This window comes from Peromyscus leucopus, chromosome 12 (genome assembly GCF_004664715.2).
Source record: "Peromyscus leucopus breed LL Stock chromosome 12, UCI_PerLeu_2.1, whole genome shotgun sequence".
Taxonomy (NCBI): domain Eukaryota; kingdom Metazoa; phylum Chordata; class Mammalia; order Rodentia; family Cricetidae; genus Peromyscus; species Peromyscus leucopus.
This window is the reverse complement of record NC_051073.1, coordinates 82077926-82097912: the sequence shown is the minus strand read 5'-3', so window position 1 is coordinate 82097912 and position 19987 is coordinate 82077926. Positions and strand designations below refer to the sequence as shown.

The following is a 19987-nucleotide window of genomic DNA, read 5'->3' as shown; positions in this document are numbered from 1 at the left end:
TCTACTATTAAAGCCAGGCATGGTAGCACATACCACACATACCAGTAACCTAAGATCATCCTCTGCTAAACAGATAATTCAAGGCCAGCCTGAGTTACATTAAAACCTTGTCTCAAAATAAAAAAAAAAAAAATGAAAAGAAAAAGAAAAATAAAAAACTTAGGAAAGAAACCAGCAATTTCTTTGTTAAACTGATTCCCTGAACAGTAATTGAAAATCTTCATACGAATTCAGTGATTTTTTTTTTTTAAACTGACCACAAATTTCTGGTTTCTCAAAATGCCAATGTCTTCTTTAGGAGATAAATTAAAAAACAAAAAAACAAAAAAAAAAACACTTTGCATTCTAAAATTTTTAAATTTTTATTAAGATAATGCATACAATTTAATTTACCAATTTCTTCAGCACTGGTACATGTGCTTGCCTTCATCTTGGCGTCTGAGGGACATCTAAACTGGACTCCATGTGCTGTATCTCCAGTGTTTGACTGCTGGAATCTACAGCCTGAGTTTGCCCGAAGTAGGGTCTTTCCTTTTTTTCACTTCTATTTCTGCAACTGTTTCTTGTGATTTAGGATTTTTTAGGTTTTTTTCTTTCTTTTTTGGGTGTCTCATGTTCTCTAAACATAGTTTTTAGGCCAGACACAACAGAAGTGTCCACTTTTCTTTCATTCTGACACTTAGGTTCATCAAAGTAACCTTGTCTTTAAATGAATTTGCATGCACTATCTTGGTGCAGTTCTGTAGTCTTCATCCATAAATACTCAACACAAACCTATTCTTCCTAGTACCTTTTCCTTTCATTATGAAACCTTCACAGCTCTGCCATACTTGGAAAATATCAGTGTAAGTCATATGCAGGGACTTGGAACCAAGTCATCAAATAGTTCATCATGAGGAGGCCCAAGAAGTGAGAAGCACAAGCCATGGCCTGCTGGTGCTCAACCTCAGCTTTCCTGACCCTCTCTCAGCAGTGCTGGCATCAAAGATGCTGGTAGTTATCAACAGTATCTATGAGACAACAGCCTGCAAGCTGAAATCACTTTGTTTTTGTATATAATCTTTGGCCAGCTTTTTAAGTAACTACTCATTAATGTGCAAAGACAGAATAAAACCACCACCATTACACCCACATTTGGTGGCACACAGATCACTACCCAACTGTTGCACAAGATTTAGCCAGTTATCCACTTCAGAAAGGATAGTTGCTTTATCTTCCAAGTTAAGATCTATTCAGCTTTTATCACTGATTTCATAAACTACATGTAAAAATGAGATGGAGCAAAATCCTTATTTCTTAGCTGAGAACCTTTCACTAAGGATATAAATACCACAGCAAACAATTTATATCCAATAGTTGTTTTTAAAAGTTCTGTCTCCATTTCGCACCTCTTGATAGAGACATGTTGGGATCAGATGCAAACTACAGTGTCCAGCTTTTTACCCAGCTTCTGCAAATCCAAACTCAAGTCATCAGGCTTATTTCTCCGGCCTTCTAATGGCTTTTTAAATCATGTAACTCATTTCTTACATTTCTCAAACTCTTTAATTTTACAAAATGGTGGGGTTTGTTTATTCTTCTGTATCATCAAATACCTTCGTTTTCTTTCCAGTAAATACTTACGTTGTATCTTTTCAACATTCCACAAAACTTTCTAAACATCTAGTATTTTCAGTGTAAGATTTCCTTGGGGCTGGAAAGATGGCTTAGAGGGTAAAGGTACTTGGCCCTAAGCCAGATGACCTGAGTTTAATCCTTCACATGGTAGAGAGAACAAACTCTTAAGCTGTTCTCTGACCTCCATAGCTAGCATGCATGCACACACATACACACACATGGGCACACACAATGTAACAGTTTGGGGGTAGGGGAAGTCCACCCACTCTTTGGCAATGTCTCCAAAAAATATAAACTTTAGAAATCCTATTCCTGTGGATTCCCTGCTTTTGAGTAAATTCAGTATTGAATGAGAATTAATCACTCAAGTTCCTATTGGTTCTATAATACACTGACTATACCTATTCCTTTTCATGGTGCTTCCAGTTCAGAAAACATGTTACATAGACAAAAACTAGTCAAACGGAAGTACTTACCAGAAAAGTAAAATCAGTGTCTGTTAGATTCTTTCCAACAATAAATAATATCTTAACTCTGCATGCAAATACCTAAAAAGTACTTATGAAGAAAAAACTAGAAACAATTCCTTAAATACTTTCTAAAATCCTTTCAAGCATGCTACAAAACAAACATACATGAGAATTCATTTAAAAAGCTGACAGGATTTTGACCAAAACCAATTCAATGCTGTCTTTCTATGCAACAGAACCTGACCTAAAGCAATGAATATCAATGTTTTTCAACAGTATGCTCTAAATTTTCAAATAATTTCACATGCATTTACAATGTATAACATATATTAGGTAGCAATTAGCATTAAAATCAGTCTGTTGGTAAAGTAGCTTGGACTGATAAACCGAACTAATTCCCTCTTTACTTGCCTACTCAAATGTTGAATATAATAGTATTTTTTAAGGATAATATAAAATAATATTTTGTTTTCAAACCCAGAAAACTAAAATGCCTTTGACCCCTCCCAATGCTTATGTTACAAAATCCTAGAAAGTTATACACAGATTCCCTAAACAAATGCAATAGCTTTATTTTAAATTATCAAATGATAAAAAATTATCAATTCTGAAAATAACCAACCAAGCAGTTAAAGCCATTAAAGTATAACAGTGACCTAACAGGACAAAAAATTTTACTTTTGCAGCTTTTATTAACATACAGTCATACTCAAGGGTCACACCTGAAAATCTCTGAAATAAATTTCTAAGGCAATTTCCTAGTCTGTTTACACCACAACATTTCTGCAAGCCTAGTCACTTTACAAAGGAAAATTTGTTTTAAAACTGATGGCTTATATTTGAAAGTGGCTCTATTAACTCTAAAGTTCCATCAATTACGGTATCTTAGAATATATATATATTCATAATTCTTACATGCACAATGGATTCTGCTTTAGAAATGTTAACTCATTCGCAGATTTCTGCTAAGATCCACAACACCTAACACAGTAAATTTTTTATAGGCTGGACTCTGACAACAGAGACTTGGATGGAAGGGAGGACCTCCACAGTAGCATATACAATGAGGACATGAGGCCAAAGTACCAGATCCCCAGCCTACCAAAAGCATTCCAACACTTTACTAGCTTCCAGTATCACAAGACACATTTTCAAGGCAGAAAAGAAAATATTGAACTGGTAATAACTATACTGTCAATGCAATTCAACTTAATCTTTAACCATTAAAATACTAGGATACTACTTCAGGATAATATTTTAAGTCTGTTTTAATAAATTACACATGGAACAAATTGTATGTGTATGTTGTGTTGTTTTGAAATACTTAGGAAATCTTTGAGGAGCTGATGAGATAAATGGTTGAAATGCTTGTTGGAGCTCAGGTCCCCAGAACCTACATCAAATGATGTGAGGCTGTAATTACAGCCTTGGGAAGCAGAGGCACGGGATCTCTGCAAGAAGCTGATTAGCAAGGCTAGCTGCATCAGCGAGCTCTGGATTCACTTAGAAACCCTGTCTCAAATTATAAAGTGAAAGAGTAATTGAGGGAGATTCTTGACACCAAACCTTAAGGCCTCTACATGCACACACACACAAATGTACATGTGCACACATGTACGTGTGTGCTCGCACGCGTGTGCGTGCATACATACACACACACACACACACACACACACACACACACACACACACACGACAAACATCTTTGATAACTGGACTGTTAAAATTAGTACATGGTGGTGTACACCTGAACCAGCACTTGGGAAGCTCAGACAAGAGAACTGCTGCACATTTGAGAGCATCACAGGCTACACAGTGACACCTGCTTTAAAACACCAGTTACAGGATGATGGTGTCAAACAAACTGTCAAGAGGTTAATTAATGCAATGCTGATCAAAGAAAAAAAGTTTTTACTATGAAACGGCTTGATTAAAACATGCTACCTATGTTTCAAGAAACCTGTCCTTGCTATAAAAGTAGCCAAAATAGTTTAATAATCCACAGCCTACAATGAATACTTTTCCTTCACTTTTTTTATAGGCAAAGTTTGAACATCTAATTTTTTATTTTGACAATCAAACTTTGTCACATTGATAAAAAAATAAAAATGAATTCTCAACTTCAGACATAGACTTGTTAAGGTGAAAGTGAAGTGGAATGTATAAAATTAACTTTTGTTGGTCTTAAAAGATAGGAGAGGGCTAGGTGGTGGTGGCACACGCCTTTAATCCCAGCACTCGGGAGGCAGAGCCAGTTGGATCTCTGTGAGTTCGAGGCCAGCCTGGTCTACAGAGTAACAAGGACAGGTAACAAAACAACAGAGAGAAACTCTGCCTCGAAAAACAAAACAAAAAAATTTAGGAGAGGGGACCCGATGAGATGGCTCGGCAGTGAAGGCACTTGTTCACAAGCATGGTGATGGGAGTTCAACCCCAGGAATACACATGAAAGTGAAGGAGAGAGCCAACTTCACAAAGTGCACATGCACACACACCCAAATAAAATAACAAATAAAAAAGTTGATAGGGAGGAAATGTCTACCATATATTCCATGTAAGTAATCAAAGGCTTTACATAATAAAGATGTTACAAAAAAAGGAATGAATATTTGAATAATTTTCAGTGTGTAACTATAAAAACTGCTAAAATGCAAAAATCCTTTTTTAATATTACCTATGATGAAATCAAATTAGAAATATATTAATTTCGATATCTCTTTATGCAAAGAAATTAAACTAAGCAAGTAATATATCAAAGTAAATGCTCTGTAAATTCCAACCACAAGCATATAAAAGAGAATAAAAATGTGTTTCAATGAAAATCTGTGACATTCTCAATATTTTTGGTTTTGTTTTGTTTTAAATGTAGTCTTTATTTACCAGCCCAGGCCGGCCTGGAACTTGCAATCTTCCTGCCTCTGCCACCACTATGTCTAGCTTAATAATCCCCAATTTTGCCACCTTGATATGGCTACTATACATATAACAATGCAAGAGAAATAGCACAATCTCTGAGGACACATTCCGTATTTTATTTACATTTCAAGACTAACTTTAATCTCAAAATCACATATCCATACACCTATTTCTTTTTTGTTGACTTCACTTAAAACTTCTAAGCATGTTTTATTAAACAAAGACTGTAAACAAATATTTATCATGTCTGTTACATGTAACAAACGGGAACAGCTTTTAACAGAGATTCATCAATACCCCCCAAACATCTTTTTATTATAAATACAGGTATCAAAACAATCCTGAAGCTATTTTTGATGCTATAGCAGTCAGCACCCACACCCGCACCGCTTCAAGAGTGAACACAATTGTGACTACTCATTATACCTGCTACTTTAAACAGTTCACTGTGGTCTAAGGACGATGGATAAAGCATGCCAGTTCTGTTCTTCCTTCTTGAGACAAAGGTTTTCACTGCCATCTGACACTCCTTTGTCATGCTTTTGTCTTGAAAACCTGAATTCATTTTGAATACTTCAGGCTCATGTTTAAATGACAGTGCTTTAAGAAGAAAAAGAAAAATTGTGCTGCACTTCTCTTGTTACCTGAAAACATAATAGGTGTACATATATTAAATATATTCTTACAACTGTCCAGGTCATGTTTACCAGCTGGAATTCTTTTACTTAATGTGTGGGTATTTTGCATGGTGATATTTAATCAAGACATTAACATGAGTAGAAGGTTGTTGATTTAAGACAAGTTTGAAATCCACTAAAATCAGTTGTTGTACGTCTGTCCTTCCGGTGGCTGTGGAAGCTTCATATTTTCTTTGGACATCATTAGACGTCTTAGCTCTTGGAGTACAACTTTAATGCTATAGGAATTTTGCCATTTTGCTAAAACTGGTATGCTTCGTGCATCCACCTAAGAGGAGAGGAAAGGAAGGACAATCAACTACCAAACAAAATACTGCAGAACCAGAGCTAGACATGGTGAAGCACAATCCCAGCAGAGAAAAGAGGATCACAAGGTCAAGCCCCCCTGGGCTAGACATGGAAATCCTGTTTCACAGGAAACAAAATTAAAACTACTAATGATGATAATGTACTACTATGTACCAATATTTTAAATATACTTTAATAAGAATGCTATACTATAAAACTGCAGATTTAAAATGTATACTGTAATATATTTTAAAATTATATATTTTAAAAATATTCTTTAACAAGATTTTCTAAAAATGTAGATTTAAGTCTATTTTTTGTATTTTACAATAAACATGTAGCAAACTTATTACCAGAATCATTATATGAATATAAATATATTAAATAACTACTTTGTAAACATTTATAAACCCTTCTTAATGATTAGCGTGAGTAGAAGGTTGTTGATTTAAGACAAACTTTATATCTACTGACAGAACGCTCCTTTCTATTTCCAATAAAACCCAAGAGGAAGAAAAAAGTTAAACTACTTCTACTTGTAGATGACATGATCTTGTACACAGACAACTGTAAGAATAGCATTAAAGAAACTACTGGAGGCCAGGAACGGTAGTGCACACCTTTAATGCCAGCATTCAGGAGGAAGAGACAAGTGGATCTCTGCGAGTTGAAGGTCAATCTGGCCTATACAGTGAGTTCCAGGCCAGCCAGGAATACAGAGCGAAACCCTGCCTCAAAAACATGGAGAAAGGAACAAGAAGGAGGAAGGGATGAGAGGTGGGAGAAGAGAGGATGAGGGAGAGATAGAAGGGAGAGGAAAGGAGAAGGAGGAACAGGAAAAAAGAGAGGCAAGAGTGGGGAGAAGAAACTACTAAATCTAGTAAGTTCATAGTACCTGTGTTAAAAAAAAAAAAGTTACATCTCTGTAAATCTGTAATGAATCTGAAAACTAAAATTAAGAAATTTACAATAGTAGGATCAAAAATAGTTAAGAACTAGCCAGGCGGTGGTGGCGCACGCCTTTAATCCCAGCACTTGGGAGGCAGAGGCAGGCGGATCTCTGTGAGTTCGAGGCCAACCTGGGCTACCAAGTGAGTTCCAGGAAAGGCGCAAAGCTACACAGAGAAACCCTGTCTCGAAAAAAAAAAAAAAAAATAGTAAGAACTGCGCACCAGGAACTGAAATATTATTGATAAAAATGAAAGCCCTAAATATGTGTACACAGATCAGTAAACAGTGAGCTTGGTGAGCTTCTGGCTTCTAGGCAGCTTGGTTCAGTTGATATGGAGGCTTGTCATGGAGCAGCCATGCCACACGTCCTATCCACTCTCCTAAGCAGGCTCAGGATTCTAACCTAGCCACTAATACCTTCGAACATGAGCAGATTCCTTACTTACGTTGTACTTGTCTTCCTTGTAACATAGTAAGGCTTGATGAATATAAACCTAAGTGTTCAGTACACAAAACCTACAGGATTGCAGTCTAATTTCTGGAGAACAATGTAGCAGTATAAAGTGGAGATTTTAAATATTCACCAAGAGTTTTCCTGGGTGGGGTGGGGATTGGGGGTACAAAACTACATAGATGACACACATGAAATTTTTTTGAGAAAAAAAAAATCTTCAATGTGAGAATCTTAGTACAAATTTATTTTACCCTATACAACTGGCCTTTTCTTAACTGTCCATGTCTCTCCCTTCCTTAACATTGCCTACCTACCTTACTTGGCCTTTCTTGACTGTATCCCTAAACTACAGGCCAAAATAAAGCCTTGCTCCCTTAAGTTGTTTGGTCAATGTGCTAGTTTGAATGAGGATGGCCTCCATAGGCTCATACAGTCAAATATTTAGTCACTACCAGTTAGTGGAACTGTTTGTGAAGGGCTATGAGGTGTGAGCTTGTTGGAATAGGTGTGGCCTTGTTGGAAGTGGGCTTTAACATTTCAAAGGTCCATTTTGTCTCTCTGCCTATAGATCAGTGCTCAGCTATTGCTCCAGCACCATGCCTGTCTACATCCTACCATGATGACCATGAACTAACCCACCAAAACTATTGAGTAAGCCCCCAATTACATGTTTCCTTTCGTAAGAGTTGCCTTGTTATATCTCATATCAACAGAACAGTAAGACAGGAATTGGGGTGGGGAAGGGTGCCTCTAAAATTTACAATCTATAAGGTTTTATTTCATGAGAGTTTAAGAACCCAACTATTTTGTGCATCTAATGTTTTAAAGAACTATTACCAAAGTAGGCAATATGCTTTGTCTACTCAGAAAGCTCAACCAGGGATAACTGAAGTAATTCAGAACAAGGCAGTAAATGTCTACTTCTAGCAAGGAACCCAGTGAGCATGCATCTATAAATACAACACAGACCAGTAATGCAGTATGTAGAATTCATTTAAAAGTATCCTGAGTTTTACTTTTCTTCTTCTTCTCACCCTTTTTCCTTTATGTACACAGAGAATATACAGAATATAATTATAAGTTGGAAATTTTAGAAATAAGACCTAAAGATGGAATTACAGGAGTAATTTCCATGTATAGGGGTATCTTTTCTGTTATTAGCTCTAAACAGAAAATGCATCTTGCTTAGTAGGTCTCACCATCTATTCAGCATTTATTTAAGCTCTTCTCAATGATGTTTAGGTTAATCCATGTCTTCAACACATGAACTTTCAATGTTGTTTCTAGTAAGTTGTACATTTACTTTTACCATTACAAGTCCAAGTTTAGGATTAAGGATTGCTTACTACTATGGACAGATAAGTAGCCTAAGGAAAGAAAAAAAGGAAAAACTCGCATGCTAAACCTAAACAAAAGCCACAAACTATAACTGTGGATATATACAAATTATGTACATATGTTTACATATATATAGTTATTAAAACAAACTAGCTTGTGTTTCATGTAAACTGAAACCACTCAACCCGAATTCTTTTTAGTTCATAGATGTATTGTTTTGCATAGGGTCTCAAGTGATCCAGGCTAATTTTAAACTTGGTATGTAGTTGGTATGTACCTTGAATTCCTTGAACTGCCTCTATCTCCAAGTGCTAGGATTATAGGTATCTGCCACCACATACCCAGTTTAAATCCTTTTGTTTAAAGATATACTTTAGGTATATGTATATGTGTGTATGAGAGAGAGCTTGAGAGCACCAACAGTGCACATGTAAGGAAGGACAACTTTCAGTACTAGATTCTCTGTTATTTCTGTTGCTGTGCTGTTTATGCAAGTTTCTAGCCATTTCTCCACATGCCTTAGGATGCTGAGATTACAGATCTGGGCCACCACATCATTTTTTTAATGTGGGCTCCAGAGATTGAACTCTGGTCATCAGTATGGATCAGCAAGTGCTTTCAGCTGCTGAGCCATCTCACTGCCCACCCCCTGCATCCCCTACTTAACACATTTTAAGCAAGTTCAAATTTGTCAGTAGGGAAAAACATAATGTCTCCAAGACTATTAACAAATATTTTGCCTGTGCTTATTTTTATAACTATTAGATATTAAAATAAGATGTTCAATGTTTTGTTTAAAATTCAGCTAATTGGATTTTTATTAAAATTACTTAGTAGAAAAAAATAATTTTTCTCAATTTAAAATTTTTATGTAGGTGCTAGAGAGATGCTCAGCAGATATTGGCTGCTCTTGGAGAAAATCAGGGTTCAATTCCTAGTGTAAGAAATACTAAATACTAGTCTTTTCTGTCAAATACTCTAAAACTTAGTTTATAACAAGGAATTCAAATCTTTTTGTATCTCCCATATTTATGAAAATATTTTAATGTCCCCATACACATATCTGACAAAATCTGCATTCATACAAATGCTGCATTCTCAGTGACTTAAGTGGCCTTATCATTCCACTTTCCTTCATTTCCTTTGCTCCAATTTCAAATAGCTCCTTAATAACCCTAATTATTCAGCCATGCTTTGAAGCACTGGGGTGAGTATGCAAGTTTTCCCTTCATTATTGGTATTTTTGTAAGTTTCTATGAAGAACATAAGTTGGGGTGTGTGTGTGTGTGTGTGTGTGTGTGTGTGTGTGTGTGTACTAACTGAAACAAACAGATCAAAAGGCAAGGCTTCCAAAGCTGACTGAAGTTCATGAGCCACTTCCTAGCTGAGCGTTAGTAAATGAAACTGAAAGTAAAAAGTGAGTTTTCCGTGGGGCATAAAATATGCTTTAGGCCACTGCTGTTAAAAGCAGACCCACAGAGGCAATGTCAATCATGCAACCAGGCTTACAGAAATAAGACCAATAGCCCAAATTTTACGACTAGGTACACTCCTACCCCCAAAATTTGAACTAGCATTTTGTCTATCTTTTTATTTCATTTTTCTAGTAATTTTTCTAGTGTTTCATAAAAGTACAGACATAACAGATTAGAAACAAATAAGTAAACAAATGAACGCCATGCTGAACATCACAGCCTTAAGGTACAAAACACTGTGTAAAAATGTTCACTACAAAGCACCCCTCGCCAAGCCTGCCAACCTGAGTTGCAGGAAACTACATGATAGAAAGAAAAATCTGACTTTTAGCTGTCCTCTTGACTGTGGCACAAGTGTGCACTTACACACACACACATACACACACACACACACACACACACACACAAAATATATATGCAAAAACTTTTAACACTCATTGCAGCAAACTTTTCAGTGAAAACTTGAAATAATCTAATTGCTCAGCAAGTGGTGTGAAGAATTTTAAACATTGAAAATGAGAAATCCAATTTTTATAGTTCAATATGAAGTACCTCAAATGGGCATGTTCATTACAATAAACAAAGTGAGATATGTATTCACACATGCAGGCTTGCATAGTGTAAACACAGTACTATGCACAGAAACGACACCTACTAAACAGAAGAGAAGGTTACATCTTGGGCCAAAGCCAAAGAATTATAAAGCACAAATGATTCAATTTAGATTTTAGTCTGATGCTCTACTTCACTGCAGCTTCTGGCTTTTTTTATCAAAAAGCCACAATTTTGGATTTAAAATCTGTTTTGAAACAAAATAGCAGTGGTTATTATCCTGGCTACTTGCTCTGTACAGATTATGGGAAGCAGGATATACTGCTCATTTGGTGGAGGAGTCCACTGTGAAGAAGGAGAGACCTGACTCCCAGAGAGTTGTTCTCTGACTTCCACATGAGCACACCTTCACTTCACATACTTGTGCTGGTTAATTTTTGTAAATTTTAAACAAACTAGAGACATCTGGGAAGGGGGAACCTCAACTAAGGAACTGACTCTACCAGACTGGCCTGTGGGCAAGTCTATGGGACATTTTCTTAATTGCTAATTGATGAAGGAGAACTACTACCGTGTGCAGTGTCCTCTTGGGCAAGTTGGCCTGAGCTATGTAAGAAAGGTATCTGAGCACGCCAGAAGAAATGAACCAGTAAGGAGTATTCTTCCATGGTTCTACTGTAGTTCTTCCCTTGAGCTCCTGCCCTGATTTTTCTGTCAAAAACTGTTTCCTGGAAGTATAAAATGAAATCAGACCTTTTATTCCCCAAGGAAGACGTGCGGTTCCCAAGTTAGTTTTAGACCAGCAAGGACTGCTATTTCCCAGACCTTCCCCTTTGTGCCAATTAGCCAATCTCCTCAGGTGTGGAGACGAGCACCCACCAATAGGATAAGACATAGTTACCACCTACATCAAGAATAAAAGGTGAAAAAATATCTTGCCCAGGTATGCTTGATAGCAAGGTTTGGGTTCTGTTGTATCACCTGTGCAGAAAGAATGGCACTGCCCAGCTACTTTTGTTTTGTTCACATGTACTTTTGTACAACACCAAAATTATTCTTTGTTTCTAACAGTATTAACATAAACTTGTGACTTTCAATAATAGAAGAAAAGAGAAGTGAGAGAGAATGAATGTGTACATACATAAAATATTGGTGGGGAGAGGAAACACAGACACAGATGGAATAAACAATACACAAAGCCAAGAATGTTGACAGTCTTCCTTCCTAGGAGGGATGAAGTTCATCCCTATGCTGATGCTATTTTGTTCCCTAACATATCCTCCAAATTCAGTGTGCTTTCAACATAGCATCTTAGTATGAACCTAACCAACAATCTACGAACAGTAGAAAGTCAGCGACCCTACTAACTTATATGGGTCAGGACAACTTATTCTTTTTGTTATCTGCTTTAAAGTGTCAACCACACTTAGCCATGTATAATCAAATAGACACACTTATTCCTCAAAGAAAAACACTTCATGAATATTCATCCTTTTAATCTCAAAAAGTACCTTACCTCTAAAGAAAGAAATAATTAAAGAATAGTAAGTCTTTTCATCAAGCAAATTTATTCAAACTAAGATTATTGATGTAATTAATAGAATTCTAAGAAAAAAATGTTATTTTTGACACCTGAAGATTTTAAAGATAGTCCTGGTGGCTTAATGTTTATATTCCTGGTACTCAGAAGGCTGAAACAGGAGGATTGATTCAAGTTCAAGGCTAGCCTGGAGCTAGCTACAAAGTGACATTATATCTTGAAGGGAGAGAAAAAAATGAAAAACAACATAAGACAAGCTTTTTTTTTTTTTTTTTTGGTGACAGAGTCAACTATGTAGCCCAGGCTGGCCTCAAACTCCCAAACATCCTGCCTCTACCTCCTGAATGACAAACTTTAGTCTTTCAACTGAACAACACTTTTCAAAACTCCTGCCTACATATTATATGCTATATAAAAATAAAATTATTACCATAACTTACCATTCCACTAGAATTATTGATTCCATTCATATTAATTTTTGTTACAAATCTAACTGATGGAGGAGCTTCTGGGTATTTAGATCCACATTCTACTTTCAGGCTATATATTCTGTTTTCATAGTTTGTCTGGAAAGAGGGAAAAGAAAGGATGATCATGACAAAAACTAAAATATTGCCCAACTGGTAATAAAGAAAAATGTAGTATGAACATACTTGTCATGATGATGTTTATGATTGTATACAAACTTCTGTGCGAAGTTATTTGAACTAGTTAGGAAAAATGCACCAAGCATACTTATAGTATGAAACTAAAATAATCCTACCAAGTGGAATCAGATTAATCAGAACTTACTTTTTGTGACACAAATGTTGTCAATAACAGAAAGAAAAACCAACTTAAATTTAGATTTTGTTTTAAAAAAAAAAAGGTATACTGAAAGGACAAGTATGTGGCTTATATCACACATACATAAAGGTTTTCACCATCCAGAACAATCTCATTGGTTTCTATCATTTCAATAATATTAATGATGCATCTTTTTATTCTCACATGGATTTGTTGGATAAAAAATTATGATTACTTTTCACAGACAGGAAGCAATTACTTCTAGCAAAGGAAAATCCTAACATACCTCATCTTACAACAATAAAACAATTTGTTTCCTGTTACTTAATAAATTCTGTGGTTTATTAACTCCATTACCCAAATTAATGTATACTTTATATTTACACATATTTTCAAACATGGTTTCTAATTAGTGAAGTTTAGATAATACTACATTCTTATAATACAGGAATTTTAAAGCTATAACTTATACAGCAAGGCTATTAAGGGCTTATTCTCATGTAATGATTAGCTTTTCTTTCTCATTATAGCTTTTGTTCACTTACCAGTACAGTTCTGAAACAGGAAATTATATAATAAATGAATGTAGCAAATGTAATACCTACTGATGTCTGTATAAAATATAAAACTAGGGAGAAAATAAGCCATGATAACAACATAGAACTTATTCAAACATTTAGCTTTGACAAATAAGAGCTATTATCAAGTAGAGTTCTGATATGCAACATTAAACTACTGTAATATAAAAGTATGAAACAATCTGATACGTGTTATTAAATACTTCAATATTTTGAAAGAGCTCTACAAAACTCACCCAAATTTGACAGCTAACAGTCACACACCCAGCAATTTGGTGCTATATAAAATTGAGGGAAATCAAACAGTTCTCAAGAGAGAATCTTTTTCGTGGTTCTCCAATTTGAATGCAGATCAGATTATCTAAAGAAATTATATTAAAAAGAAAAAAACAAAACAAAAAATTCCAGGCATAGTGGTAAGATTGTAATCCAAGCATTAGGGAAGCTAAGGCAAGAGGATCACTTCAAGTCTGAAATCAGCCTGGGCTACACAGCAAGACCCTGCCCCTCAAAAACCAACCAACCAACCAAACAAACAAACAAACAAATAAACAGAAGCAGGTCCTTCTCTTCTCTCCTGAATCAGATCACAAAACTTGGAAGGCAGGCCATTAAACCTCATCCTTACAACCAGAAAACAAGGAAATTTTTCATCTCCAAAAAGACAGGGATAGAGAAAAATCTATAGATCTTGTTCGGTGCCCTCACTCTTGTTTAGTACTGCTGGATCAGGCTCTCTGTGCAACCATACTCCAGATTGTGTACTCTTAAGCGAGTAGTGTAAAATTCTATAGAGCCTACCTTGTCATGTAAAACTCTAAAGAAATAAATGTGCATTATACACCTCAGTAATAACCCTTTAAGGTGAAGAAAGGTAGCACTCCACACACACAACTCCAATGCAGTGACCCATAGAGAAGGCCCATGACATCTCTGCCTGTGTCTCAGGGAGCTAAGAGACAGGAGCTACACAAATAGCCTTTAGCTCCAATTGGATAAGGGCAGAACTTGCTATTTCCTGTGTGTCAAATGACACCAGGAATAGCAAGTAGCTTAGGAATCCCACTGGGGACCCAAATGAAGAAAAATAAAGTAGGAGCTACAGCATTTCCTCCCCACAGAGAAACTATGCTAAGAGTCTGTATTCAAGACCAATGGTAAATTCAGATATAAAGTCTACTGAGGGTAATGACTGAAGAAAAACCCAACCTAAATAATTTCAAAGTTATATTTTACCAAGTTTTGACTTAAATCTTCAAACCAGTCTATGCCAGAATGTTACAACTACTTGCTTTTAATTTTCTTTTAGCTAGACTATCATAATAATGTTTACCAACAGTGAAAAACCAAATCAGTTTTCATTACAAATACCAAGTTATAAAGTCTTTTAACCATCAATCTTATATTTCCTTTCTCAGAAGTCTTATGGAAGAATCAGAGCACAAGTCAGAAGGACACTTTCAAGAGTGCACATGAAGTCTGCAAGCTGTGTCCTCTTAACAGACTTGGTATAAAATGACTGCAAAGGAACACCAGCAAATGTCATAAAACACACTTGTCTAACATTGCTAACTTTTTTTTTGATAACCAGGAAAAAGTCAAAATTCTATCCAAACAGAACAGGTAAAATTCTTTCATCAGAAGGTAAGAGAGAAAAAAAATGGGCCTCATGGAAGAGACCATAGTCCTAAACTACTCAGAAGGCTGAATTGGCAGGACTAAAGTACAAAGTCTACCTAGCCCACAGAGTGAGTTCACAGCCAGCCTGGAGGATTCAAAGACTGGATCTCAGAAAAAAAGTAAGAGTCTGGGGATACAGCTCAGTGGTAGTAAACTTGTCAAGCACATGCAATGCCTTAGGTTCAATCCCAGTATCACAATAAACAAGCAAACAAATAAATAAATCTTCCAATTTTGTATTTTCCCAGGAAGTCACAACATTAAATAACACCTACTTCAATGCACTGCATGAAACCATTGAATAAATAATACACTGTAGGAAAACCTATCTCCATCTGGGAAAAAAATGTTTAAAAAAAAAAAACCTGCCAGGCGGTGGTCGAGCACGCCTTTAATCCCAGCACTCAGGAGGCAGAGGCAGGCGGATCTCTGTGAGTTCGAAGCCAGCCTGGTCTCCAAAGTGAGTTCCAGGAAAGTCGCAAAGCTACACAGAGAAACCCTGTCTTGAAAAACAAAAAAAAAAAAAATTAAAAAAATTAAAAAAAAAACTTCACACAATCCTGAGAAAGACCTAAGAACAAATGATCAATAACAATACTAGAAAATATTTAAGACTCTTAGCCAGGCAGTGTTGGTGCACACCTTTAATCCCAGCATTTAGGAGGCAGAGGCAGGTGGATCTCTATGAGTCTGAGGCCAGCCTGGTCTACAGAGTGAGTTCCAGGACAACTGGGGCTACACAGAAAAACCCTATCTCAAAGGGAAAAAAAAAATCCTATTTCGTTTTATTGTTGTTGAAAAACCCATGTGATATGCATATTAACTTCACATGTTCTACCACTGAACTACTAACTCCAGGAAAGTCTTAGATTTACTGCTATATTTTGTAAATTAGGGCATTAAGACCTACAATATCCCACCCAGGCCTTCGAAACAGAGGGCATAATCACTGCAAGCCAATCTAGAGATCTTCAGTCACATAAGAGAGCAGGCAATATGTGACATACACTTCCAAATATCCCCTCCATGTCCTCCCTTTTCTTCCTCTCTGATATGGAATATTTTCCATCCCATCTCAACCTTCGGAAATCCTAATTAGTCTTTTAATGGCCCATTCCAAAGGCAACTTCCTCCTCTGTTCAGCCTTCCTAAATTTATTCCAGTAGAAGAACCATGGTAAACTTGCTCAGCCATATTAGAATCTAACACTTAGACTGATTTTTTTTTTCCTTTTCTACTAAAACATAAGCACTTTGGGGGCAACAACCATGCCACTCCTCCTCCACCCTAGTCCTCCTGCTAATCAAGCTTATACCCTTCAAAAGAAAGGTATCAATAAAGAAATATATATAGAATATACAAAAAATGCAGGAATTCTTCCTGTCAAAAGTTATCACATTTGTCTTTTATTACAATAAAATTAAATGTTCACTCAAAATAAACAATAAATAGTAACAGTAAACATGTATAATTTATAGCACTGACCCTTGGTGGCCCAATAATCATGCCTGTCCACCTTGTAAGTGTCATGTCTTCATCATCTTCAAGGCCCCAGCTAACCGTACCATCACCTACTCCTTTCTGTCCTTCTTCAAGTTCTTCCAACAAGCGAAAATTCCGAGGAACTTTAACTCCTATACAAAAGAATGTCAGTGTCAACTTAAAAGCTCATAATTATTAAGAGATACATAGTTTTTTGTTGTTTGTTTTGTTGGGCTTTTGTTTTGTTTTGTTTTTTGTTCTTTTGAGACAGGGCTTCTCTATGTAGCCTTAGCTGTCCTGGAGCTCACTCTGTAGATCAGGCTGGCCTCAAACTCAGTGATCCACCTGTTTCTGCCTCCCAAGTGCTGGGATTAAAGGCATGAGCCACCACCATCCGGCACAAGATACAAAATTAAGCCTTTTGTAGATTAGTTTTCACAAATTATTTCACCCAAAGGCAAATGTCCCTCAAAAAAGTATTATGCCTCAGGAAATATCTGGCCTAATAGTCTCTTAAAATGAAAATGCCAGTTGGTGTCAATTACAAATAGCTTCTTGGTAGGTGGAACTTTGTGTCTACTTCCCCTTCTCAGTGCTGGGATTTTGTCTAGTTTGAACCCTAACAGGTCATGTACATGTATTCTCTGTGAGTCCCTACATGTCAGTTTTCTCTAATGGAATCTTACTGCATGGTCACTGGACATATCAACCACACTCCAGGGAGGCACCATGCCCAGGAACAACAGGCCCGCACAAAACAGACTCCATATTCGTGTATGGGTAGGTTTTTTGTGTTCTTTTGTTATTTTTTGCCTTGATTTTCAAATTTGTTTTGTTTTTCGTTTTTGTGACAGAGAGAGAGAGAAAGAGACAGACAGACAGACAGAAAACATGATAACAGGCAGGGGTAGGGAAGATACGGGGAGAAGAATATGATCAAAATATACAGTATGAAAAAGTACTTTTAATGAAAATGCCACTAGGTTTTAAAAAACATAAAAGAAAAACCATTTTTTTATAATAAATTTGTGGGGTTTTTTATTTGTCATGTAATGTCATTATAAATAAAGGTTGAAATTATAAGTTAAAAAAATGCCACTAGAAAGCATTGTGTCAAACTTTATCAACATTACTGAACATGTATATAAATTCCTACTCAATTTTATACTGGCATGTATCAATTATGAGGAAACTATCATAAAATGAACATTTTCCCCTAGCTGAGGTTCTTAGCCAAGAACTCTAACATAAAATTAACGGGCAAAACCAGACAGTTCAATTAACAATATACACACTCCAATATTTTTTTATGAGTATTTCATTCAATCTTAGAAAATGCAACAAAAGGTTAAGGTTTTCTATAATACTGAGGTGGATCACCCAGGGTCTCCACTGGTCCGAGTAGTTAGGGCTCCTGTCCCTGATCAAAGGAGCCCTACATCTACCAGATAATCCCCATCACTCAACTATTACCTAGGGCCTCAAGTACCCCACTCAAACACACTACTACTGAACTATGCTCCCAGCCCTATAAAGCTTTGGAAAACAAAAACTTTGCAATTAAATTACAGCCATCATCTACAGAGACAATTTATACAAATGCTAGTTTAATGGTAAATTTTTAATTCACAGAGAAAAAAACCATCAGATGACACTATCCTGGTGGTGGTGGCATATACCTTTAATCCCAGCACTTGGATGGCAGAAGCAGGTGGATCTCTGAGTTCAAGGCCAGCCTGGTCTACAGAGCAAGTTCCAGGACAGCCAAGGCTACACAGATAAACCCTGTCTCAGAAAAAAACAAACAAACAAAAAACAAAACAAACAAACAACAAAAGAAGAGAAGGAGAAAACAATACTGATTATCTTGTTAAAATGAGGTCACTAGGACAGCAATTTAACTTTAGTTTCCAAAATAAGTATTTCAAAAACATAGCTAACATTAAAAATATACTTATTTCTTTTGTGTTTTCCTTTGTTTTGAAAGTGGGTTTCACTACGTAGCTCTGGCTAGCCTGGAACTCACTATTTTAAATTGACATGTTTCGTTCATAGATGAGAAGAGAAGCATTTTAAATGTAATACATTCACCCCCAAGAGTGATTCTTAATAGATTTATAACTACATCTTTATACTCTAAAATGGCATCAACTACATAAAAGTCCAAATAAAATACTACAATTAAACTGTAAGACGTATGCCAGATACTAAAATATGACCTAGAACTGAATTAGACAAAATGCAAAAACAAAATTCAAATCAAACTTTGAACATTTGATGCATCTTTACTATAGCTTCAACTAGGAGTCAAAGGACCTCCAACTTAGATGACTTGCTAAGTTCCTGATACCATGGTATGAGTCATGTGTTATATAGAGAGAAGAATTAATCACACAGTTGTTACTCTTTTATGTGACGACCAGAAAGACTCTGACCATCTTTCCCCCACCCACCCTAAAACTACATGGATTATTCATTCACAAATCTATTTGCTACATATTAATACCACTAGATAAAGAGGAAATAAGGCTCGATTATGTTGATGAATTTGGACATAATATACTTTTCTTATTTTATCATTTCAGAAAGGTAAATTAAAAGCAGCAAAATATCATCATGTAAGATTGTACTTGAGAAACTTAACTTTCTCAGTCTTAAGTCACCGGCATAGAGCCAATAACACTAGAAATGATAACAACACAATAGGTACCCAGTGTAAAAATTTGCTGAACTTAAGCTCATTTTTTAGTAAAAGGGGGACCTGTAGGGTTCTGGCCCCTGTTTTGGGTAACTGTTGCCTTCCTTGCTGACCTTGACCTTAATATCCTTCCTATGCTAATTCCCTGCCGGGTTCCACCCTCCTGAATGCTTAAGGGAAGTTCCTTGTCTGTGTATCCTGCATAATGGGCATTAACAGCTTAGATGCAAGATTGTAAAACATTGGTAGTGAACTTCTGCTCCTCCAGGGTTCTCCCATTGTGCTGTAAGCCTGTATTTAAGACCTCCTCCCTCCTTCAATAAACAGCATTTGGAAATAAAATAAAATAAAAAGAGAAAATTTTAAAAAAAATTTGCTGAACTTACAGCAAATGCTTTTATTCTCACAATATTTGTGAATCAACATAAACCAAGTGCTGCTGAGACTGAACATTCAGAGGCAAA

General features: G+C 36.1%; 1 protein-coding gene across 4 annotated transcripts in view; it reads right to left on the bottom strand.

Annotated features, from left to right (window-relative positions):
* Window positions 1–5097: 5097 nt before the first annotated feature.
* Ube2v2 (ubiquitin conjugating enzyme E2 V2) overlaps window positions 5098–19987 on the bottom strand; it is a 28635-nt gene continuing 13745 nt past the window's right edge. For 3 of the 4 annotated variants that reach the window (XM_028893299.2, XM_037209978.1, XM_037209979.1), the window contains 3 exons: window positions 16829–16977; window positions 12740–12865; window positions 5098–5969 (listed from right to left, as the gene is read on the bottom strand). In XM_028893299.2, coding sequence (XP_028749132.1) covers window positions 5823–5969; window positions 12740–12865; window positions 16829–16977 — 422 coding nt within the window. In that variant the 3' untranslated portion in view covers window positions 5098–5822. The remainder of the gene's footprint in view (window positions 5970–12739; window positions 12866–16828; window positions 16978–19987) is intronic. The other variant, XM_037209977.1, reaches the window with a different exon arrangement.